General features: G+C 37.8%; 1 protein-coding gene across 1 annotated transcript in view; it reads right to left on the bottom strand.

Annotated features, from left to right (window-relative positions):
* Window positions 1-2,941: 2,941 nt before the first annotated feature.
* The window catches only part of LOC121873804 (probable glutamate receptor), a 40,558-nt gene continuing 16,700 nt past the window's right edge, over window positions 2,942-26,799 (bottom strand). The window contains exons 2-14 of the mRNA XM_042377508.1: window positions 14,560-14,663; window positions 12,757-12,884; window positions 12,542-12,658; window positions 11,766-11,986; window positions 11,499-11,627; window positions 9,970-10,128; window positions 9,011-9,101; window positions 8,154-8,454; window positions 7,497-7,714; window positions 6,714-6,894; window positions 4,671-4,770; window positions 3,776-3,905; window positions 2,942-3,344 (exon numbers count right to left, since the gene is read on the bottom strand). Of these exons, the coding sequence (XP_042233442.1) occupies window positions 3,240-3,344; window positions 3,776-3,905; window positions 4,671-4,770; window positions 6,714-6,894; window positions 7,497-7,714; window positions 8,154-8,454; window positions 9,011-9,101; window positions 9,970-10,128; window positions 11,499-11,627; window positions 11,766-11,986; window positions 12,542-12,658; window positions 12,757-12,884; window positions 14,560-14,641 (1,962 nt within the window). The 5' untranslated portion in view covers window positions 14,642-14,663 and the 3' untranslated portion in view covers window positions 2,942-3,239. The remainder of the gene's footprint in view (window positions 3,345-3,775; window positions 3,906-4,670; window positions 4,771-6,713; window positions 6,895-7,496; window positions 7,715-8,153; window positions 8,455-9,010; window positions 9,102-9,969; window positions 10,129-11,498; window positions 11,628-11,765; window positions 11,987-12,541; window positions 12,659-12,756; window positions 12,885-14,559; window positions 14,664-26,799) is intronic.

The following is a 26,799-nucleotide window of genomic DNA, read 5'->3' as shown; positions in this document are numbered from 1 at the left end:
GGTGTGTGGACTTGAAAATGGTAAAAGCTTTTCTATTGAGCCAGCAAGGAGGGTACACAAAACCCCTGTTTTCCTGTGCTACTGGGACAGCAGAACTACAGCAGACCATTGGGTGAAAAGGAGTGGCCACCAAGACATAGTTTGACGCCTGGTGACAAGAATATCGTGTAACGATCCTCTAGTTTGACAGGAAAAGTATTGTCCTTCCTCCTCTGCACATAAACTTGGTATCATGGAAAAAACCAATTCGTCAAGGCTCTTGATCATAGTGGAAGTGTTTCAGATATATATACTCCAGCCTTTCCAAGTCTTAGCATTGAGAAGAAAAAGGCAGGAGTTTTGATGGGCCTCCAAATAGAACACTACTCAGAGATCACACTTCCTTGCAGCAGCAATGAAGGCTGAGGGGCACAGGCAAGAACTTGGAATGCTTTTTCTCCTAATGTGGTGCGGAACTGTAGTGAACAAGCGGACAACTATCAGAAATTGTGGAAGAAACTGTCTTGAGTTTACAAGCACTTGGATGCAGAATAAGTATCAAGGTTCACTACTTACACAGTCACTTGGACGAGTTTCGAAAATCTGGGAGAAGTGAGCAAGGGCAAGGGAGCGCTTTCATCAAGACATTAAAGTAATGGAAGAACGTTACCAAGGGTCAATGGGACTCGAACATGATGGCGGACTACTGGGGATTTGATGAGAGACATTCAGAAGCTGTACATAAGAGATCGACGAGAAGTTTATGTAGCATAACTTGATCTTAATACTTGCACTATTTCTACCGTACATTAATTGTTTCACCCTTCAATGTTACATTTAAATATTGTATATTGCATTAACTTTCCAATTTGATATTAACAATTTTTTGGTTATAGAAAATACAAATTATAATGCTGAAATTATGTATACATGTTTAAACCGTCAATTTTGATCCAAAAGTTTACGTTTCCTAGCAAAAGTGCAATATGGTATATCTCAAAAACCTGATGTGATAGACAAAAACCAAGTCATATTTGAATTCTGCACCCCAAATTTACTTAAAATCCGTTTAAAACCTTGTGCCAGAAAAAATTGTGTTGACCGGTGTAATCATAATTATTGTGAATAAATTTATTAATAATAAAGGGGCATGTTTTCTGTGAAGTATACCTGTCTGTCTGTTGACCCAGCAACAACTCCACAACGAAGCAGTTGAGACTGAAGCTTTTACACACATATTACATGAACCCTACACACGAGCATATATATCCATTGTGCCGTTATCAATCCAGTAAATATTATTATTCCTACTAGTGTGTATATATATATATATATATATATATATATATATATATATATATATATATATATATATATATATATATATATATATTATATGTAAATCCACAATGAAAACGTGGATAAGATAAATCTTGATAAAATCACACGGGAAAATGGAAACAACGGAGCACCTTAGCTTTCGTCTTTATTCAAGACATCTTCAGAGGCAACTGGATTACGATACGATACGAAGTCTTCAGTTAAGAGGTGAAAGAAGATTATTAGGGGTTGAAGGAAAAGTGGTGAAACTGAAATACAGTAGGAGTAGAAAGAATCTGGGCTCAAACCGATCGCTTCATCTTTCTTATTGGTGTTTTGTTTTTGTTCTGCTCCCCTTAGGTTAATGAACCTTTGTATTAATATTGGTTTATTTATATAATGCTGCTTATTATTATTATTTTTAATATTGTTGGAGTTAGTGAGCCGCCCAGGTCCTTTGTGTAACTGGGAGGGTAGTCCTACCAGAGGTGTTAGTTAGAGGTATTAGTTGTGTTAGTCTAAGGTACACTGTATGGGGAGGCCTGCAGGTTCTTGAGTGGAGCTGGTTGGTCCTCTCATCTTTATTCCTCTAGTAATGTTTTATGTAGAAATGTGTATATTGAGGCAGGAGGTGGTTCAATTACTTCTTCTATCATGTAGTGGTTATTATTTTTTTTTTATTTATTGATGGAGTTAGTGAGCCCACCCAGGTCCTTGTGTAGCTGGGAGGTAGTCACATTTTTTTTTGCTAAGATGTTAGTTCAATGTTAAATGTTAAATGTTAAATATTAGTTATGTTAGTCTAAAGGTACACTGTATGGAGAGGCCTGCCAGGTTCTTGTGGAGCTGGTAGGTCACTCTCATCTTTATTCTCTCTATTAATGTTTTATATGTATATTGGGGCAGGAGATGGTTCAATTACTTTCTTCCTGGCTGATTTTAACCAACTGTGTTCTTGGAATTCTTCGTTGTCTATATTATTTATCCAGTTTTGATATGTTTCTGTGTTAAGTTCAGTCACTTTTTCCAAATATTTACAGCTTTGTTGTGTATATCTACATTGATTGCTAAGAGGTTTGCTCTCTTGTGTAGCTGTTCATTATTGATGTGGTCTGTATATTTTATGTTATATATAAATCTGAGGGCTATATTTTGTACTGTTTGTAACCTTTTAATGCACGTTTTACTAAGGGTGTTCAATGGGATGGATTACATGGACAGAGAGAGGCTTAAATATACAGGGTGACCTTAAAAACATGAGGTCAGGTCATAATGATGTCATCCACTAATCCCCACACCAACATTTAAGCCTCTCTCTGTCCATGTAATCCAGTTGCCTCTGAAGATGTCTTGAATAAAGACGAAAACTAAGGTGCTCCGTTGTTTCCCTTTTCCTGTGTGATTTTATCAAGATTTATCTTATCAACGTTTTCATTGTGATTACATAAATATATATATATATATATATATATATATATATATATATATATATATATATATATATATATATATATATATATATATATATATATATATATATATATATATCCCGAATGTAACTGATGATGAAGAAATACATCAAAGAAAAAGAATAAAATACATCAAAGTTTAAAAGAACAAATGTCTGATACGTAACCTAGTGTTTTTATTATGTCACAAAAGATACAGTCTATGTTGACCGAATTCTTCAACAAGTTCTACAGTACATTTATTATGGAGTTTAAGCTGTGTAACCTCTAATGACACACATAAACGAAACTAACTAATGCAATTAGTGGTAAGTTCCATGTTTACCGCCTCCTGTGTTATTTAATAATTTTATTAAAAGCGAGAAAAATAATTAATGAGATTTTTAGTCAAATACAATTGTTATTGCTGAAGGATTTAGTCATTATTATGAGGGCAAGGGGGCGGATGCATAAGGTTAAACAGTTATTTGGTTATTCGACAGAGTTAAAAAACGGGCGAATCCTGGCGAGGACGATCTCACAAGCTAATACGAAAAGTCCGAGGGCTTCTCCTCCGACAAGAATTACAAACATTCCCTGAAGAAGAAAATGTGCGTTAGTGGTGGAGTAAGACGGGTTTAAGCCTCCTAGATATACAGTATAATGCCATCCAACTTTTTGAAAACTCTGATTTCTTAGAGTATGTCAGTAGGCTGTAACTAAAGAAGAACAGAGACCATGTAAACACAAAGAGCACACGAGAATGACGAGAACAGGCAAATGTAAATTAAGCAACTAAAATATTTAATAGGAATAGTTTTATAAGAATAACACGAGGAAGAAATATGAAGGAGCTCTATAATACAGCATAAAATCAACACTATACTCGTATATATAATAAATAAACCAATATGTTGCTAGGACAGCCACATTTTTCCATCAAAAGGTTTTAGGGACCATATTTTCTATGCTAACCAATACACGTGTACAAACACTGAAAATTACTACATACAAGGAACATTCTTTACCAAAACGTTATTCAGAAAGATGGACGAGGTGATGGTGGTCCTGGTCGGGGCGTGCACACAGGCAGTTATGTTGCGGAAAAATATTTTCAACCAATATTCCTTCAGCCCGCTCTCAAATATCTGCCTGTGTCTGTAGGATGCGAAAATGGAGATGAACATTGGCTCTATACAAGCACTAATATAAGGTGTTGAGTTATATTCACAGTGTGAAGCAAGAGATGGCTAAGATATATAAGAGAGAGAGAGATGTTTAACAGGGTAAATAGTTTGTCTTGATGTACGGTAAGGGGCTGGGTGATAACAAAAAAATCAATAATGCGGGTTACAACAACGAGAAAATCGGTAAAATGTTTTTGACATTTGGACTAAAAGTGCGACTTGGAGATTTAAGATAGTGACCTGGGAAGCATTCGCAAAATCCCCTCCAATGGTTCAAAAGTTACTGAGCAATGTGGGACGGACTATAAGGCGGCTATTATACGCTCACCTTCCGGGAAGCACAAAACATTTTGACATAAAGTTTTGAGGATATGCAGGACATTACGACAAGACCAATGTCAATATTATACACATTATGCTCAAAGATATGGGAAGATGTACTATATGTGTGGCATATGAGGAGAAGATATCGGATGTATAGTATAATTAATATTGAGACCTCTACTGTGCATGAGGTGACTGGAGATATGCCAGGTAAAAATAGTGAGGTTTAGTACTCTGATATTTTGTTCATAGAATGCTGAATATGAGTCATAATAATAAAATAGAAAATAATTTAAATAAACTAGTCTTGTAAAACAGAAAATGAGTGTATATGATTACTGTCTTGAAATATTTTGACAATTTTAAAACATGTGCCATTACTGTAGTAACAGATATTAAGTTGTGGTACCACCTTTTGCTCCATGCTGGAATCAGGGGACTGTCCTTCTGACCAATCATAGCATACTTTGAGGAGAGGAACGTTTCCCTAGAGAGATAAAAGTCACATCGCCCTGTAGGAATCAATTATTGTATATATATTTACGTGTTCATAAATATGAATTATTGTGCATTTTACTACTGTAATACGTACACACTGATGGTGATATTCCCATTCTTTACTTTAGCTTCATCAGTCAAGGATGAAAAGGTATTATGACCCATCGCAATCTGTGTCTTCATCCATCCATTTGTTTTACCCCAGATGAAGTCATCCGAAGTAAACCTTATATTGAATATTTACTGAATCCCTATGGACTGTAATGTCCTTATCAAAGGTAAGATTTAGGGAGCTCCCATTTAACTATAATTTGCATTGATCCATTACTAACATTAACTTAATACTTGTTATTAGTTTGATAATGAAGTAAGTAATTTGCTTGTTTCTTATTCTGGCAAGTATTGGTATTGATGGTAAAAATAAGGACAATAGAAATACTTCTATAAGTACTGTTACTATCATTAATAACAATAATATTATTAATAATAAAATATATTTTAAAAACTTTTCTGCCTCTAGGTCATTCACGAATATCACATCTTTCTTAAGGGTTAGCTTACTCTGTTTCAACAGATTTCATACTAAGGCGCGTTTAAATTTCTTTGGTAGTGTGCTTAGCCTCTTTCAATAGATGGCTCAGTATCACTCCATCAACTCTGAATTAGCAATATATATTTTTGGAGGGTAAATCGGTACTTCAATCAAGCTTCATTACCAGTTTAAGAAAAGCTTAGGATTTCAGAAAAGTATTTCAAATGTTGTTTTATTTGTAATCATGAAATACTAATTGAAACAGGATTAGCAAAATTATTATACTATTATCAATAGTGCTAGTAATGATAAACGTATTAATAATAATGAGATGAAGAACAATAAAAGTTATTATTATTATTATTATTATTATTAGTAGAATCGCCGTCCTCCGGCGGCTCATCCGCTAGGCAACGGTAGGACGCCACCCTCCGGGAGGCTCCACATTATCTCACTGTTCAGTCCCCAAAACTTCTTCTTCCATCAATAGTTCATTAACGGTGTATGTAAGTTCCACCATGTTTTTCACTACAACGGTACAGCAAAATATATTTTATTAGCATTAAACTGTTATTATTTTATTGTCTAATCATCACTACATATAACACCACCCATCATCATGACATATAACTACATCCATCATCACTGCATATAACATCATCCTTCATCACTACATATAACACCATCCATCATCACTACATGTAACACCATCCATCATCACTACATATAACACCACCCATCATCACTACATGTAACTACATCCATCATCACTACATATAACACCATCCATCATCACTACAGATCGGTAAAGTAGTTTCCGAGATTCTCGTGAGGACATACAAGCACACAGACATACTTCTTTGTTTTATATATGTATATATATATATATATATATATATATATATATATATATATATATATATATATATATATATATATATATATATATATATATGCAAGTAAAAACTGTAGTAGCGGTGATTTATATATGATAACCACAAGGATAGAAGAAAACAAGTTCCCAAGTGCTTTCGTGTAATTCATATCCTTGTGGTTATATATATATATATATATATATATATATATATATATATATATATATATATATATATATATATATATATATATATATATATATATATATATATATATATATATATATATATATATATATATATATATTTTTTTTTTTTTTTTTTTTTTTCATAAATGAAAATATGGATAAGATAAATCTTCAGACAACTGAAGTTGCCTCTGAAGATGGCTTGAATAAAGACGAAAGCTAAGGTGCCCGTTGTTTCCATTTTCCTATCAATATATATATATATATATATATATATATATATATATATATATATATATATATATATATATATATTATTATTATTATTATTATTATTATTAAAAAACAACGCAAACTATAACCTTTTTGTGAGAAGTCGTGGTTCATGATTATTTTATGTAAAGCGTCTTCTGCTACAAAGACATGGCTGCCAGGTCTGACCTGAGTGTCAATGTTATTCTGGAATTGTGAGGGCACACTGTATATTATATGTCCTTTCTTCTCTGACTCTGCGACCTCAAAGAAGATTCCTGATTCCACAGACTGAGGAAATATAAAAGAAAAAGAGTGGAATAGGGTCCCGAACACTTCACAGCGACTTAGAGGTATTGGTGTTACAACACTAAGCCCTTTCAACACACAAGGAAGCAATGTGGCCGGCACTGCGCTCATCCACCTTTCTTCCACCATATACAGGTAGGTGGATTGGGTACACCCCGGATGCGGACCAGAGAGCCTCATGACAGAAGATGAACACCGAATACACTCGGCCGCCGCACCTGGTATAGCTATTGTAAACAATATAAAGAAAAGACCTTAGGCTATTCACAAGTACTGTTATCTAAATTTTAGGAAAAAACGTAAGTTCTGAGAATAACTTGAGAAACTGAGAGTCGATTGTTTTAAATCAGGCAATTTTACTAATATTTATTGAGAAATTTATGATAGTGTGTAGTATTGATTAGCATGTGTAATGTTAATACTGAGGGTGAGTTTACATTCTCATCTGAATAAAGTTCGAGGGCCCTCTGTTTATCTGATGACCGATCTACATCACCAGAGTTTTTTATCAACCAATTTTATTCACGTTTACACTTTTTATTTATTTTAAGTATTTTGTAGAAGATTCATTACCAATGACCTACTCTAAAATATTTTATAAATTTTGTGTTGGCCTCCCACATCATGTTGACTGACGGGTCATCCAGCACGTCCCGGAGGCTCTGGTAAGGTTGAGGAATGTGTCTTACGGCCAGGAGGGCCATGAGGTTGCCGGCGTAGCTCCGTGTTAACACCAGCGTCATCAATATCCACACCGCCAGTACTATCCGGTGCCACCACCAGACTGTTGCTACTGAGATATCTACAGGAGGAAACTCTATTAGGAAAAAGAGTGTCTTAGTTTTGGTTACTTTCCAGCGTGTGTATGTCTTTATTTTGTGAGACTTTGTGCCGTAACTTGTAGAAGAATGTGGGAAAGGTTATTATTTGCTTTGCAAAAAAGTAATTATATGTTTGATCATCTAAGAATATTAATTTGTGTATTTAGTTAGCATAGAAGGGAATGTATGAGTAGCTTACGAAGCCTATAGCAATCACTGCCAATAGGATACCAATGAAAGCATGATTTGCAGAAAGAAGAGCAACAGCTGGACAAAGATGTGGAGAAAGGAGAAAGTCACCAATTGTAATGAAAAATACCAAATTACTATGACTTCAATATTTTACACTATATGTAGGTAAGAATAAGTAACTTTAGCAGAAAACAGCTGAACCTGGACTCTGAAAACAACACAGTTTACCTTGCTGAAACAATACGCGAAAGAAGACGAAAATATGTGTAGTATTGTTATTCTGACGAGTCGTCTTAGCAGAGAGCCAGGACGTTGCAATGAATGCTGCCGCAGGCGTCGCCAAGAACGACACGAGGATGGCCATCCACACTAGAGGGTCGAAGGGCAGTAGGAAGCCCCACGTGTCCACTTGTGCCTTACCCCTACTCGCCAAGATCCTAAGGCTGAATGTCTGGATTGGGTATGTAAAACTCACCACCTCGGCGCGGCTAACACTCACTCCGAAAAGCTGTGGGCTAAGATCCACCTCCTGAAGTAAGCATAATACATGGCAATTAATTAAAAGGCTCCCTGTCCCTCTTTGAAAATTGTTTGAAATGGTAAAGAGAGAAAATCTGTAAATAATTAGGTTGACAGAAAGGTGAGCTAATCATGAATGAACGTTTGAGAGACACTTGGATTTTATAAGTGTTTTAGGCGAATGCTCAGAAAAAGCTGCACTGATTGGAAAACAAATGAAAAAGTACTAAGATTAGCAAAAATTCCAAGAAAATCTTTGAAATGAACAGAAAAAGAAAAATTATATAATTTGGTCATATAATTAGGCACGATGAAATAATAATATAACTATTAATGGTCAAAGATAGACGTAGGAGGGCCAGAGGAAGGCAGAGACTGGGTTGATGAATTAAATTAAAAACTGGGTTCCCAGGGATATACAAAACCTTAGAGGAATGGTAGAAACAGCTCGGGAAAGTTTAGAGTGGAGGACTGTTGTCCCCAACCCACAGATATGAGGACTTTACTCCGATTGATTGATTGAATCCAGGTAGTTTATTTGGATATACTCATTTAAATGGATTCACCTTTCTTGCCACCATCCCCACCATCCCGGACCAGGTTCCATCTTCCCTCAGGGTTCCTAGGGACCTATCAGGAGGCGTCACGAACGTGTACCTAACAAATAAACAGAAAAACATTAACATGCTCCTCACTCTCCTTGATGGCGTGTATAAATAAAGAACTAAATTAGTATTCAAGTTTTATGGATAACAATATAGATTTATTGTCGAAGAGTCTCTCATAAATTTCTAAAGTACAATGGTAAATTCATTTTTGATAAGGAAACACTTTGAACTATATAGGTTATGCGTGGAGAGGCTGTGCTAAACCAACATTGATTTTTTTATCCTTAATTAATTAATAATAATGTATTCTTGTTTCACCTGCATTATAGGGATTAGAAATGTAAATAAACATGGTTCAAGGTGAAGTGAACATTATTTTGTCTTACCTGGTGTACACAGTTCAGGAGAAACGCTTTCTGCTTTACAGGTATAAAGGAAAGGGATAATTTACCTAACACATTAATACAATGTTAGTGTCAACTAATTAGAACTTTTAATTTAAAGCTGCATAATTGGTAAAGTTAATCAAGTGAGGAGAACTAAATTCTTTATTACCGACCTATGAACTTTCTGTTGTAGGAATGATCCATCAGTATCAATTGTCTAACTCCAATAGGGTTCTTGTTACATTTATTAAACAAATTATTTGCCAGTTTTGTAGATATTTTTTTATGATTACTTCCTTAACCTCACAAAAAGTTTCCGATGAAAATTATTTCATAGGTTCTCCTGGGCTCATCCTTAGTCGAATTAACTGAGTGTTTACTATTAATTGTGTATCTTCATTCTAGATATACGTCTCATACTCACTACCCAAGTAAATATATGCTAAAAATTGTGAGCTTGTATAGTAATTTTACGTAATGAATACCTTTCTATCTATCAGTCTATCCACAGAGAATAATAATTCAACTTACGACATATTTAATGCAGTGGCGATGTGTTCCAGCATTGTAACATCAAGTCCGGTAAACCAAAGCCTCTTTCTTCCTGGAGCCTCTGGATCGTCCTTCGTCACCTGTCGGTTTAGTATACCTCCCACCATCACCAGTTTAAGTGTTGGTCTGCGAATAAATCTGGAAAAGATAGAAGGTTCATAAATCTATACTGTAGCATAACTGTTTTTTTTTTATTGCATCGGTGAAATGATTGTTTGGATTATTTTTTGTATAAATAAAATCAATCTTCTTTCCCAGGTCTATACTTTTAGATTTTTCCACTCTAACTTGTCTTTCTCTATATGGCGCGCGGTGGGAGGGATGACGAATAGTATCCGCGGAATTGTAATTAAAGTCTGTAAGTTAATTATGCATGTAGTTTTTCTTTGTTTATAAGTAGATTCAAGTTACTGTAGTTTTCCCAGAAGCGTTAATTTACCCTAAATTATTTTGGAATATTTGTATGTATATATTTTTTTACATCACCTCAATTTCCCAAACAGAGCAAATTTACTTTAATATCAAGTTAATATCTATGTGCACATCCTTTATCAACCTGTTTTTACTGCGTTGTCTTTAATTATCCACCAGCATCGTTCAGCCATAATCTCCTCATCTTCTTTTCAGAACTTTTTCTCTGCTCATCCTCTCCCATGCACTTCCTCTATACCAACGCAGTGTGATGATAAAATACCTTTTGTCATAGCGCTGTCACCGTAGTCATCATCTTTAGTATCAATAAACATTCACAGTTTATGTTCAAAATCTTTTGATATGTTATATTTCAGTAAATCGTTTCCCAGTTCATATTATATTTGAAAAGTATTAACACTATACACGGCGGGCGAGAGAAGGGACCGTCAGTTACAGTTCTTGATCTTTAACCCTATAGAGTTTTGAGGGCAGGGGGTCCTTTTGGCTGAATAAAATCGTTGGGCGTTAGCTCGAATAAAATACCCAAAGGATACTTTGCCATAGGTTATCTTACTCTGTTATATATCTCATATCATCAGCAGAACTATGAAATATTTTTTTTCTGCACTGTTTTATCATACCTCATTATGGCGTCAAAATGATATCGTGTAGATCAATGGGGGATCGGTGGTAGAAGCGGTACCGTTCTTGCCCCGCAAGCGAGATGTCACGGGTTCGATTCCCGGGCCGGTGGAAGTTGTTTGGACTTACTTCCTAGCCCCCATTAGTCCCTGTTCACCTAGCAGTAAAGTAGGTACCTGTTGTAAGTCGAAAGTTGCGAATTCGTATTCAGGGAAAGTTGTTGGAGCTTCCAATAACTTAATGACATAAAAACCACTGACTCTTCAGGCTTCTACGCCCTAACTCGTGAGACATAAAGGCAAGCATAAACTTAGCATGCTTCCTTGTTGGGCGCTGTAAAAGCTTCTGCGCTTCACCTTACACAAGGATGTAGGGGAATGCCCAATAAAAAAACAAAACAATCATGGGTAATAATATATGTTTGGGTGATCGTAAGACAGCACAATACTTACATTGAAAATTTTTCAGGAAACAGCGGGAATCGAGTGTTAAGACACAGGCCCCTTTGTCTTGTCCAGGAAGCAAGATGAATAACCTCACCTTCCCCTGGACTGTAGGGCACATGCACATATAGTTTACACCTGTAAAAAATACATTCCTCCTTAATTACTTGTTTCAGGTATTTGTTAATACTCTTAATTACAAGTAACTTATAGACAGGCAACTTTTTATTAATTCATAATAAACACAGACACACTCGGAAGAAGAAAGATGTAAACCTTCGAGATATTGTGTCGTCCACGACGAGCAACATGGAATTGGTCATAGAGAAGGTTTTGTGTAGGTGTTGGAGCTCTGGGAGGGGCAGGAGGGTGACGACGAGGAGCCTCGTCGACCACACAAGGAGGCGGCCCTTCAGGGACCACTCGGCGAAGGCGGTGAGGAAGACTGGGTCGTCGCTCACCACCACCACCGTCACGCACCATGACACCTGTAGCAGCTGTTGATAACAATACGATATAAGTTATGTGAGAGTGACCTACCCGCCTTAGGAGTAATATCGGAGAGACCAACCCGCCTCAGTAGTAATGTGAGAGTGACCTACCCGCCTGTAGTAATAATAATAATGGTTGCCCCTTGTGTAACGAGAATGGCCGGCCCAAGGGCCACACAGGCGTGAATTTGTTTAAGGTGTAGAAGCTGTCGGCAACACAACAACCACACCCTAAGTTAACGAGCTGCGTGCCCGGTGTCAAGGAATAGTCAGAGAAGACCGGACCTGCACTGGCTAACCATTACCCCGGAATACGATTCGCAAATCGATTAACATATAGTTTCCCAATTACTGCTGGGTAGCCAGAGGAAAATGGAGTAAAGAAACATGCCCATAGTTTCACCCTGCACAGAGATCGAACCCGGATCCGCTCCCTTACGTTGCAAGCTTGCTGACCATTACACCGCCTCAGTAGTAATCGTGAAAATGACATATCCACATTAAAAGAATTGTAATTCGTGACAAACAATAATAATATTAGAAATAATGAGTGTCACTTACCTGGCGAGCGTCAGCTACCGCTCTGTTAAGCTGAACAAGCGAAACGTTTAATTCTTGGTTGTGCACAGGTACCTGGAACATCCCCACCCCACCAGAGGCTCGGAGCTGTCTTAACATCTGGAGCATCGATAACAGAAATTAAAGTTTCATTACTGATGAAGAAAAGGCAGCTGTCAGGATTATCATCATTTGGTAATAATTCCACTGTAACTCACCATGAAGGCAGAGGAACTAGAGATGGTACCGTCATGGAATAGAAAGACGGAGCATGTGGAATATGTCTCTGGTGCCAAAACAGCCTTCACCGCTTCTCTCGCTGACGTTAGTGTGTCTTGGGCACTAACTAGAATATGCAAAAAAAATAAAAAATAAATAAAAAACTCTTGAAACATAGATGAAAACAGGTAAATCTCAAATACTCCTGAGGCTAGTAATAGTATTTCCGATACCCTAGGCGAGATTTAATACATTTATAATGTTTTCTAGTCTCCATTCTAGATCCATACAAAGCACCCAATTTAATTTCGTCTTTTCTAAGTTAGTATATTTTTCTTATCATTCCTCCCTAAAAGTGGTTTACCCTATTCCTCACAAAAGATATCTCTAAGGTCTTGTAATCTGTCTTAAACGAGCGCCTTAAAGAAAACACCATCTCCACAACACCCAGTGAGGTGTCCCTTCTAGCCATTCAAACACAGAACTTTTCGCTCTCTTAATTTGTAATCGACTGTGATCTCTGAAACTATCAAATATTTAATATTTTGACCTTTGCTTTTTCAGAAGTTAGTTCTCGTTCTTACCAGTTTCTTACTCCATACTGTATCCACGACCTGGACAACAGTTTATTTACCATTCTGATGCCCAGTGGTTGAATATATTGTGTCTGTAGTTCAGCTGTGCAAAGACAACCATTTTATTTTTAATGCCATCAAAACACTAACTCTCTTTCTTGAAATCAAATAATTTCCAGCCTCTACTTTCATTCATTAGCGTGCCAATTAAACTAACCACTCATGTCTTTCATGCCTGGAATCCTTCACATATCTAGTGCTACAAAGACGGTAAAAAACAAAATATGGGGTCATTTTTTGTGGCGATCCAGCCTTTACTTTTGCATAACTTCCCACTATTTTTTTTACGGGGATTAGCCCACCCGGGCACAGGTCACTGACCCACATCAGGGCCTGGGGGACGAAAATATAACAATAATAATAATAATAATAATAATAATAAAAACCATAAATAAATACAAAAGTGAAGAAATATATCAAGAATGAGAAACGATATACAGTATGTATGTTGTGTTGTCAATAGTAAGACAAGCAATTGAGACCCAGCAATCGTGTAAATGAGGCAGAAAGTCAGATGAGCAACCTGGGACTTGGTCACAATTTTTGTGATGCCATACACTGTAGCAGCAGCGTCTACCGTAGCTTCCCTGGGGGTAGTACCTCCCTGTTTGATAGCTGCGTATCACTCCCATATTATCTCCTTCACTCTCCTTCACAGCAGATGATCTATTTTTTTTTTTGCTTTCTATTTCCTATCTCAAGTTCCAATGTTAATCCACCAATGAAATATAACAGGTATTTCCACTTTTTGAAACCCAGTCGCTAAATACCTCCTTCGGTATCATGTGAACCTTACGCCACGCAAGTTACCTCTAACAGAACTTCATTATTCACGCTCCTTCTTTCCTCGATTTCTGGAAATCCCTTCCCTATTTCATTCACATTTTACTTGTGCCTCTTTAACTGGAGTATATTAACCCACTTCTTCCCACAAAGCTTAACTTTGCCTTTTTCAGTTTTCTTCTCCACGGTTTGCTAGACTAATTTGTGTTTTGTTATTATTGTGTTGTGCTCTAGAGGGCAACTTGCCAGGACTTTCGCTCCTTGACCATCATGCTGTCTAAAAACAATACATTTGTGTGTGTGTGTGTGTACGTGTGTGTGTGTGTGTGTACGTGTGTGTGTGTGTGTGTACGTATACAAACGTAAGTCTTAATGATTACTTACCATGCAAGTGTGGAAGTTTTGCCAGACCAAATTTAACTAAGACCACGAGGAAGACGATCCGTGATGATAAAATTTTTAACATTTTTATTCCACCGTCTCAGAATCTGAAAATAGAAATCCGGTTAAAGTGTAGTCAATCTACATTTGCTCAATCGAGCTCAAACTTACATTTATCAGGCTGATTAACCGGAGCAAGAATGTGTCTTCAAGCTGATAGGATTCCTGTGTATACTCCTATTTTATCGTTCCTCTATTAACACGTCTGTGTATGGTGGATCAAGAGTATGGAAGACCCCAAGAAGGAAAGGAAACGGTAGTGGAGAATAGTGCATGGAAAGGGGAAGAAAGGTTGAAGCAAGCACAAACTTCTCACGCATTTTCTCATTACCTCAACTTGGATATAAAGTACTTACTTATCTTGTCAGTCACCGAGTGTTCTCTGACTGCCTTTTCTTTATATTGCATTTTCCTGTTAATGTGATAAGGAATAATTCTCTAAATATCTTTTTCCTATATAAAATATAATGAAAACTATTCTCCTATTGGAACATTCTTATTTTTGGGGCGTTGTTTCATCATGGTGTGAAGACGGCGAGCATTGAAAGCATCTATAAAATATGTTTGTTTAAAAACTAGTCATCCAGACCCTGTTCAATTATTATATAGCAACTATTGGGATACACCACACCCGTTTGACAGGATTTTAATGATAAAAGATTCGAAAATAAATATTTCTTTAACACATAGAATGAATATATATATATATATATATATATATATATATATATATATATATATATATATATATATATATATATATATATATATATATATATTATATATATTCCAGTGAATCCTAATGAAAACGTGGATAAGAGATAAATCTTGATAAAATCAGCAGGAAAATGGAAACAACGGAGTACCTTAGCTTTCGTCTTTATTCAAGACATCTTCAGAGGCAACTGGATTACATGGACAGAGAGAGGCTTAAATATACGGGTGACCTAAAAACATGAGGTCAGTTATAATGATGACATCCACTAATCCCAACATAACACAACCGTAGAGGGCTTAAGAAGGGAGGTGACGTGACTAGACAGGTCAGGTCAGAAAAAAGGGAACCCAAAAAAACAACTGTCATACATCAAGATCAAGGTTTTCCAAAGCATTTTTTAACCTTGGGCCACTGACAAATAAATTTATGTAACATATTATCAGTTTTGAACTGACCATCACTAGGTTTATTGATTTAATTCTTAATCAAACTAGCTCAACCAGAAGTCTTTCTGTGACACAAGATGATTTGAATACTTCTAAGCTTTTTCCCAAGCAATGGGGTGATTATTATTCTAACATGAACGAACAAGGCACTGCTTTCAGATGCAGTTCTGATATTATTCTTATGTTGTTTGATTCTGAGCTGCAGTGTTTTCCTGTCTGACCTACATAATTACAATTACATTTGCTACATGGAATACAATAAACACTTCATTTACATTCAAACTTGGGCTATTCATATTAACATATTGGTAATGGTTGAGTCATACTTGAAAACAACATTAATATTTAGAAGCTTGAGGACCGAACTAACGGGACAAATTCATCACGATAGGGCAGAGTCAAAATTATTCTTAAGGTCTAGGAACGTGCTGTTTGAGAGGAATGAAAGGATTTATTGTCAGTGTCCAAGGTTAAAAATGCTTTGCTTTGTGATATATATATATATATATATATATATATATATATATATATATATATATATATATATATATATATATATATATATATATGCTGATAACCACAGGAAGAAGAAAACACAGATTTCCCAAAGCGCTTTCGTGTAATTCACATCTTCAGGGGGTGAATTACAGACTAGAAATACAAATCAAGGTGTATATATACAGAGAAGGGTTGAGACCAGGTCCTCAATGGTCAGGTATTAGGTAATGACCCTAATCTTTAAATAGCACACAACGGTTGGTGGTCAGGGTCAGATGGTCAGGTGACCCGGCCTTCTCACCTGGTCACAGCGTCACATACAATGAAGAGTAAGACTACCACTTTTACCAACATCGTGATTTATTGAAGCGAGAGTTTCGGAGAGATTCATAAAAAAATGTTAAAGATACTTGGATGATATATTTCATCTTTTAGTCCTTCCATATCCCGTTATTCTTAGATTAGTTGAAATTCAAACACTTAAATATACCAGTTCACCTCTGAGTAGGAAAACAATATTTCAGTACTGATGGGTATGTCATCACTTGGCTGTACTTACAAGTGCGGGTCAGTGCAGATCGGTATGGTGTTCCAAGACAACAGTACCGAATAAATTGTCCCAGCACAAATTCTCGGACAGGATTGTGAGTAGATGTTCACCAGTGAGCAGAGGGCTGGTCTTCACAGCATCACTAGAAGTCGATCTCCACCATGGCGTGACGGGGACACCGCCACCACCGAACAATCCAGTCAGCAGAACCAGGACTTTTCTGTAAACACTTCTACATCTGGCGGGTCATAGGTGGAAAGATTTAATGTCAACACACGCCATCGATATTGATGAAGCCAGCGGCGATAATACTCCCGACGTTGGGCTATTGCCGATTTACGGTGTGGCGTGTTCAATAAGGCATGCACGGATCACTGGCCTTCGTGACTCCCCAGATACGATTCGCACGCACCTGGCGCACTAGACCATTGGCTCCGGGACTGCTGCCGTGACCCTGCCCAAAACCATGAGCCATTTGTTGCGAGTAAGATCTTCTCCGGTGACGAGAAAAAGGTCGCCTTTCCTGATATTACAGGTTGGATCTATCTACAGTCTCGTTCAAAATTCTTCGAACACTGCTGGAGACAGCTGGCAACTCAAGGCCGTTTGTTTACTATAGTACGTAGTATAAATTATGAATAAATGTAAAAGTGATCGGTGATTGGTTACTTAGTTCCCCGTTGCTTAATTAATGTTTATGCTTTGTTTTTCGTATTATATTATACTACGTACTATAGTAAACAAACGGCCAAGTTGCCAGCTGTCTCCAGCAGTGTTCGGAGAATCTTGAACGGACTTCCTTCCATCTTTACAGAGTAGTGGAAGGTACTTCCTCACCCAGTGTTTCAAAAGCGATCTGCTAGGAACTGCACGTGCCGCCACCGTCGTTGAAATAGGTCCTTCAGAAGACATCCTCCTTTGTGAAATACGCTTCCAGCATTTCAATCACAGTTCGTCTTGCACTTCTGCCATCATGTGGATGGGATTTTGGTCAGGTGCTGAGCATTCAGCCTCGGGCAGGTTTGCCCCTCCAGCTTCTGTTGCCGTAAGTCGTGGTCATTCAGCTCTGGAGGACAACGTCTACCTATGGGTCTCGTCACCTTCATCCATGTTCACCTTTCCTTTCATCGCTCTGGTTCATTTCTACTACCTCTGATCCTTTTACTGATATTCATATGGAGCTCCGGTTAGGTCTCAAAGTTTGTTCGATGTACCACTGCTCACCGCCTGTATTTGGTGGGGCAGCTCGCTGCTGTATTTTGTTTGACTTAAGTAGGTCACCGCTGGTTGCTTGTGGTGTTACAAGTGGCACTTCACTGCCGGTTGCTTATGGTGTTACAAATGCAAGTTACTGCCGAATGTTTATGTGGTGTTACAAGTGGATCACTGCAGGTTGCTTACAGTGTTACAAGCTGATCAGAGCCGTTGCTTTGGTGATACAAGTGACAGGTAACTGCCGGTTGCTTACGATGTTAAAGTGGCAGGTAACTGCAGGTTGGTTAAGGTTTTACAAGTGGCACTTCACTGACAGTTGCTTTTGGTGTTAGTGCAGATCTGCCGATTGCTTACGGTGTTACAAGTGGATCACCATTGGTTTGCTTCCGGCGTCACAGGTGGATTACTGCGGGTTGTATGGTGTTACAAGCGGATCACTGCAGGTTGCTTACAGTGTTACAAGCCGTTTACAGCAGGTTGCTTACGGTTGATACAAGTGACGGCTCACTGCCTGTTGCTTAGAATGTCTCAAAGTGGCACTTCACTGCCGGTTGCTTACGGTGTTACAAGTGTTATATTATGTAAATTTAATCACACTTACCGTGTACTTCGTTGAGTTGATTATTTGTTACCTTAAATCCGGTGGTGCTGAATAAATTTTCCTTTCCTTCGTAACCTCAGTAGCGGGTGGAGCTCTCCCTATACGAAAAAGAGCACTCCCACCCTGTGGTCCACGCTCACATGGCAATGTCCCGACCAGTGCTGCTGGATTGTATGTTTACCAATTTAAGGGTACAAGTACGCAATACCAAAGGAGGACATGAAATTCAGATATCATTCCATGATTTACTTATTTTACGTAAGTTTAGTAACATAATAATCGTTACTGATGCAGTAGAAAAGGCGATGAGGTTGACAGGCCAACGAATATGGTCATTCTGGCACCGTCCTATTGTGAAAGCAAAAGGATTGTACACTTCTGCGGCGTTCGTCTGGTAACCACTATGTAAGGCTCCTTATAACATTGGCGAGTATCGTCTCACATTTAGTCTAATTGTATTTGTTATGATGAATTAGTATATTTACTACTTTTGGATAAGTGTCCCATGAACCAGTTTCGTGCACTTTCATATGTAGAAAACAAAAACTGGTATTATTCAAGATAATCTACTTAATATTGGCTCCCGGACAGATGGCCGAAGGACATTTGGCCGACGGACGTTTCACCGACGGACATTTGACAGAACGGAACAATAGACCGAACGGACAAATGACCGAACGGACATTTGGCCGAATGGACACATGGCCTTTTATTTATTTTTCTTTCTTCTTTGCAATGTCTTTTCACATTTACTAACGGATAGATATTAATTGTAATGTAATTGCTTCTTTGCAATTCCATGGTCTTAAAAGAAACAAATATTAAATAAAGTAATAATAATAATAATAATAATAATAATAATAATAATAATAATAATAATAACAAAAAATAATAATAATAATAATAATAATAATAATAATAATAATAAAATAAAAATATCGGCTTACCTTTACAACCTCTGAAGAGCGACTGCATCGGTCCAGGCAAGCAAGGCTAACGTTTGGTTGGTTTCGGGCGTGGCTACAAACTTCACCCGACTTAACATGACTAGTTACGTCGCCCTTTCTTTTGTGTTTGTGGTGGTGTTGGTGTGTGGATTAGCGGATATCATGTTTTTGACCTGACCTCATGTTTTGTAAGGTCACCCTGTCTACATAAACCCTCAGTCCTTGTAATTCACTAGTTAAATTGAAATTGGGGAAAATAATGCTGATTGTTTCCGAATAATGCTGATTATTTCCGACGACTACCAGATATTAAACACAAGACTGAAGCAATTTTTATAAAGCAATTACATTATAATTAATATCTGTTATCCTTAGTAAATGTGCAAAAAATACATTGCAAAGAAGAAAGAAAAATAAAAATATAATTGGCCATATGTCCATCCGGCCACATCTCTGTTTGGCCATTTGTCCGTTCCGTCTATTGTCCGTTCGGCCAGTTGTCCGTTCGGTCTATTGTCCGTTCGGCCAAATGTCCGTCGGTGAAATGTCCGTCGGCCAACTGTCCGGCCACGTTAATATTTCTTTGTACACACCTGAATTTAATACCTTGGATTACAGTTATTTCAAAGTGTAACAAATTAACTCCGACTAAATTGTCTGTGTATCGAATCTTATAGTGCAATCTCCTTTCGTGTTCTGACCTCACTAGGGAAAGGCCACGGCAGCTCTCTGCCTGCTCCCGGGGATAATTACCAGATATGGCTAGTGTTACTTTGTAAACGGGTTATGTCTTTCAGGACCGAGTTAGAGAATACCAAGGAAAAAACCCAAATTGGAGCAAGAAATCTTGAAATTAAAGGCAGAGATAGTGCGATGAAAGAAGAAACGAGACAGGGAAAGCCGGTGAATGACGATTGGAAGGTTGTGGGGAGGAGAGGGACTACCATGCTAGTGGTTAAGAAACACACCAAGGATACAACAACGACAACAACAACAGCTAAGGTAAATTAACCTCGTCTGTAGTCCCTGGTAGACGAAATGGACGTTAAGTACAGCCGGGACAGGGCTGACAAGGAAGGTATAAAAACTTTTATTGTTGGTGACTCACAGGTGGTGTACTGGACAGAGCCTTTGTGGTAAAAAAAAATAAAACAGGATGAGGGTGTGCTTGCCAGGGGCTGGGGGTGGGGGATAGAAGGACAGGATGGGATAATATCTTGTCTGGTAATGGGAACAACCCATTAGAACTGCCTTAGTGCAGGAGGCAACGATATTGGCCGGTGAGGAGTGAAGAGCTTCTTGATACTTCAAGACACAAGTAGATCATATTAGGGACCAGTGGTGGAGGAGATCCCGCATTATATGTGTGGTGTCCTGCTCCATAGAAGGAGAGTTAGCAAATGAATGGCTGTCAAGGGCAGTTGGTGTCAACGGGTCAATCTTGACGGATATTGCAAGTCAATATCACAGTCCCATTCATTGACAACAATCAAAACTTTACGGCAGAAGTGACCTTATGCTAGGATGGGGTACACCTGTCTCTGGAGGTGGCAAACTTGGCTGGGTTCTAGAGGGGCAGTTCAAAGATATCAGAAGTCTTTAAACTGCTAGGGGAACATATATGGGCACTGGGGTGGAGGAGGACTGCAGTGGGAACGGAAAACAAAGTGAAAGATTACAGGGAAATAGTGTTAGAATGATGACAAAACTAAATTAGACAGGGGGTTTAAACCTAAAATGCGGTAAAGGGAGGACTCAGAACACGACTAACTTAAATGCTCCAGCCAAGGAACAGTAGAAGTATGAGAACTAAATGGATGATATTAGGGCCTTGGTATGTACCGCCGAAAAAAATTCTACATAATAGCATTCACTGGAAATATGGATCAACTCTAGACACACGTGAAAGTTACCGGGTCGAAAACCAAAATTGTGTTACAAATTTTCCATACCGATAGGCAGACCAGAAAGGGAGGCGGAGTAGTAATCTATGTCAGGATAATCTGAAGTGTGAAATAAATATGAAATAAAACTGAGCGGAATACAGAAACAATTTGGATAGAATTAATCGACGGTAATAGAAAATTAATCACAGGAGTATTGAGGTCTTACAAATCTTGATAGAGTCAATGAGAGACTTATCTGGGATGAAATGCGCAGGCTTCTGTGCACAACAAAGTCTGTACAGTAGGCGACTTTAACCTTGGCCAGAATCAGAGGATTTTCTGAAACGATCCAGGACTGTTTCAAGTCAACATATATAACCGAACCCACCCTCGTAGTAATATATTTCCGATGAATGTTTACTGGAGAAACCCTATTAGCAATGCCGAGGTAGGGAACAACTGCAAAACAGAGATCACAAAGAAATTAGATTCCAGCTAGAGTTTCAGGGCAGATAAGGAAAATTCCACTAAAGTACCAGATTTCAGAAGGGCAAACTTGACAGCTTAAAGAAGCAGCTCATAGAAGGGGTGTCAGCATGGGCGTGGAACCTGACAGATTACTCAGACCTGATAACGAGATCTGAGATAGCCGAAGCTACAACGACAATTTAAATAATGAGTTACTTAATGCACAGGGGCAGAAAATACCATATAAAAAACTCAGGCCAGACAACAAGGACCCTAAATGGATAAATAATTATTTAAAGAACATCATTGGCCAAAGGAAGGCTATAGGTAGAAGGATAAATCGTGGCGAAATTTACCCAGGATTATTATATATTATGGTCAGGGTTAAAACCCAGATAAGGAAAGCCAAGAGGAATAATGAGGTAAGGATAGCAAGGGAGGCGTAAGACAAACCCAAAGGATTCTACCAAATGGTCAAACTAAACACTGAGAAAAGATCGACCAATACGTCGATACCGCTAGCTCACTGGACAACGACGGAGAAATGGAGCAATAATTTGAATATATATATTTTTTCAACAGTTTTCACCACCGAAAAATGTAAACATGATACCCGAGGTAACCGACTCTATTCAGAGATAGTGAAGAAAACAAATTAAGCGAGATAGTAGTGACTAGTAGCGATGTTAGTAAGCAATGACAAACTAAAGCCTAGTGTCACCAGTCCCGATGAGATATTTGCCAGAGTATTAAAGGAATGTAAGGAAGAGCTTAGTATGCCCTTAGCAGTTGTTTAACATGTCCCAAAAAAGCAGCAGTACCAGAATCCTGAGGATAGCGAATGTAATAATGATTTTCAAGAAGGGGGATAGATCACTATCCTCAAATACCGCCCAATCAGCCTAACATCAATAGTAGGCAAATTACTAGAAGCAATCATTTCAAACTCTATTCGAAAAACCACCTGGAGAAGCACAAGGATCAATGATTCCCAGCATGGCTTCACAAGGAAGCGTTCGTGTCTAACTAATTTATTAACATTCTTTTTCATCAGTTTTCGAATCGGTGGACGAAGGCACACAATTATGATGTGGTACATTCACTTTAGCAAAGTTTTCGACAGAGTCCCCCACGAAAGACTAATTAGAAAGGTGGAAGCACATGGCATCCTTAAATGGATTAGGCGTGGTTATAGGACAGGAAACAGCGAGTGAGTTTTAACGGCACTTAAGTCCTATTGGACAACGTCACTAGTGGAGTTCCCTGCTGCTCAGTACTTGGACCATTATTATTTATTATATACATAAACGACATAGATATAGACATAGACAGCAATATAAATAAATTTGTTGATGACCAAAATAGGACGTTTTATTAAATCGACGTAGAGGACTCCACAAACCAGAGGAAGATCTTAAAAAAATTTCGAATGGTCTGGAAAATGGCAGATGAAATTCAACGTGGACAAATATAAAGTACTCAGTATAGAGATGTAAACAGGGAAACCAGATACTCAGATGAACAACGATGCCATAGAGAAATCCGACTATGAGAGAGATTTAGAGTAATGATACAGGGAACTAAGACAAGTAAACAATGTGTTTTTGCTCGTAACAAGGCTTAATAGCACTTGGGTTCATACAAAGGAGTGTTAGTTATGCGTATTCAGCGGAGGTCATCCCAACTGTATCTTGCGCTTAGAGACCACACTCCACATGCAGTTCAGTTCTGGTTACTGCATACAGAATAGATATAGAATTTTTGGAAAGAGTTCAGAGGAGAATGGCAAGACTAATCCCGCATAGGAACCTTGAGTATAGAGACAGGTTAAAGCATCTTAATTTGCACTCCTCAAGAGATGTAGAGCGAGGGGCGACCTGGATAGAGGTATAATGAAGTCAGGGCTAAACAAAGGACATTACAAAGGTACTCAAACCATCCAATCAGGAGAGAATCCTCGTAACAAATGGTTTTAAATTGACAAATTCTAGATTTAGGCGCGAAATACGTAAAACACTGGTTTGGAAACAGAGAGGGATGAATGGAAAAGTTACCAAACATCATCATTAACTCGAATACGCTGGAATAGCTTCAAACATAGGATGGATATTATATGAGCAACAGGGGTTGAAAGTGTAAAATGGGACTACCTAGTATGGGCCAATAGGCCCGCTGCAGTTTCTCCATTCTTATGTTCTCATGTTGCATATGAATTAAGAAGCTCTGATTCATGCAGTCATCAGTCTGTCTTGGTAATTGTTAGTAATATTACTGTCGTTATTACACACCCAATGAACATAACTACTATCTTTCATGTGGATTTCTATGTATGTGCAAACGTACAGTATGTTCAGCTTAATAGCAGTTCTCTGCAATACCGATATATACAGTGAAATTCTATGCATGCCACCCAAGTGCACGAGTATCATTTAATGCTTGTGAGATTCATCATCTAACATATTCTCAAACAAATTTGACATCTCCAAGTTATGCCTCCTCGTCCCCAGCCAAGCAAGAAAATTGATCATCAAAGGACGTTTAGCTCTAGACTAGCTTGAGTACCAGTAACTACGACCAAGGCATAATGTCAGGTTTGCCATAAATACTTATGCCGAGATATCATCGTCGAAACGTCACCGCACCTCTAAGACAATTGCTTGCTTATTGTCGTCAGCCTGGCGGCGGTGCCCTGATCAACCTGCTGGACACATCTTCACCTCAAGTTGGGGCAACACTGTGCGCCACGGGTACAACCGTCCTATTCTCAGCGTTTTGGTCAGAAAAATGATGCCATTCAGGATTTTAATGTTTGTTTCCTCTTGTATTTTAGTCTAAAATGTAAAGGTTGCACTGCTCACAAGTGGTCGTGTTTAATCTTTCCCAAATAAGAGGGCAGAAACCTTACCGTTTAACATATGAAACTGTTAATTTTCAATTGCACGAAGCAGCCAATAGGTAGGTAGTAGCAGCTACCAAACAGGAGGTACTACCGCCTGAGAAGATATTGAAGCATAATGTATTGTCTAATGGTAGACCCTTGCCGCTATAAGATTAATATCGCGAAAAATTGTGACCAAGTCCCAGGTTGCAGATCTGACTTTCGTCTTCATTTTCGCACAATTGCAGGGGGTCTCAATTCGTTCCTTCTTACCATTGACAAATAATAAACATGCCATATATTGGTTCTCATTTTTATCTTTTTCATTTTGCACCCTTTATTATTATTATTATTATTATTATTATTATAATTATTATTATTAGTAGTAGTAGAAAGTAGTAAAGTAGTAGTAGTAGTATTAGTATTATTATTATTAATACATAGTATTATTAGTATTATTATTATTATTATTATTATTTTTATTATTAGTTATTATTATTATTATTATTATTATTATTATTATTATTATTATTATTATTATTTTTATTATTATTACATTTTCGCCGCCCATGGCCCTGATGTGGGTCGGTGACTCAGCCTGCAGTTGGTCCCTCGTTAAAAAAAAAAAATGTTCCTCATTAAGCGAATGTTCCTGATTCCAAGACAGCCGCTCAAAACGGCAACGAAACGGACCAGGGTGCAAGGTCGGCGTGCAAGCCTTTAGTGGAATTTGCAGTAACTCAAGACTGGTTAGGGAACTACAAATAAATTTAGTGTAATTGTTGACGAAAGTACCGACTGTTCAGTAAGTAAATCACGTGCAGTGATAGTGAAGTATTTTGATCCGGGAGATAATTTATCGTAAAATCGCGATGTGCTGGATTTGATTGACGTATTTGACGTAATTAGGGTTCGATTGGTGAAAATATATATAACATGCTATTACAGTGCCTCACCATTTGATATACCAATGAACAACTTCTATTGGGTCTGCTGCAGATGGGGCATCAAACACAAGTGGCGAATACAAATGTAACTAGCAGAATGAAAGTTCAAATGCTAGGCATTACCATATTTAAACGTGTTGCACATAATATGCATCTCAGCCAGCGAAGCAGCAAAATATCTCAGCCACGTACTCGTAAAGATGTGTTGAGAAATGTGTGCATTTACCTCACTCCCATAGTGCCAAAAAAGGAAATGTCAGTTTCGTAATTCCAGGGTCGGTCAACTCAAACCACACAAATATTTCATGCCTGTGCCACGAGATGGTTGTCACTCCATGAAGCTGCTCTGCCAATGCTCGAACAGTGGCAACCCTCTTAAACTGTATTTCCATAGCAGGGTAAATGAGGAGAGATTTGTGCCTCGCTACTTGAATTTTTTAATTACATAATGCCAAAATCAACACTATGCGGTAAACTTGATTTTCCAGAGTAGCCCCAACGTCGCATTTAATCCGTAAAAGCATATGTCAACTGCATAGGTTTTTGCTAAACCCTTTGCCATTTACATAGTGTGTCAAACTCCAAATGCATGGTATTGATCCAACCGATGATTCCCTATATGTACCAGTCAATCAGACGGCATTTATTCGATCGCACTACATGCCACCTTCCAAAGGCTACAGTATTAAGCAAGATAAGCATGAACACTGGACGAAAATGTACAGGAGATTTCTAGTAGCAAAGTATGTAGGGAAATTAAGTAAAGATTCGAACTAAACAGTAAGTTGTGGAGACTGGCGGTATATTTACACCCCAAAGAGTCAGCAATTTTATAAACATGTTATTAGTTTAAAATGAAGAGGGAGATGCTAAATATATAAGTGTTTTGACATTGGTGATGGAAGTGTTGTCACTTCTGACGTCCAATGCTGATGCAGAGCGCCCTTGTAAGGTGACTTTAATTAAAGAAAACAGAGAAACAGCCTTCTTATACAGACTGTAAATTCTCAATAACCTTGAGCGAATGTC

Source organism: Homarus americanus, unplaced genomic scaffold (genome assembly GCF_018991925.1).
Source record: "Homarus americanus isolate GMGI-L3 unplaced genomic scaffold, GMGI_Hamer_2.0 scaffold25827, whole genome shotgun sequence".
Classification (NCBI taxonomy): domain Eukaryota; kingdom Metazoa; phylum Arthropoda; class Malacostraca; order Decapoda; family Nephropidae; genus Homarus; species Homarus americanus.
This window is presented reverse-complemented; position numbering and strand designations above follow the sequence as displayed.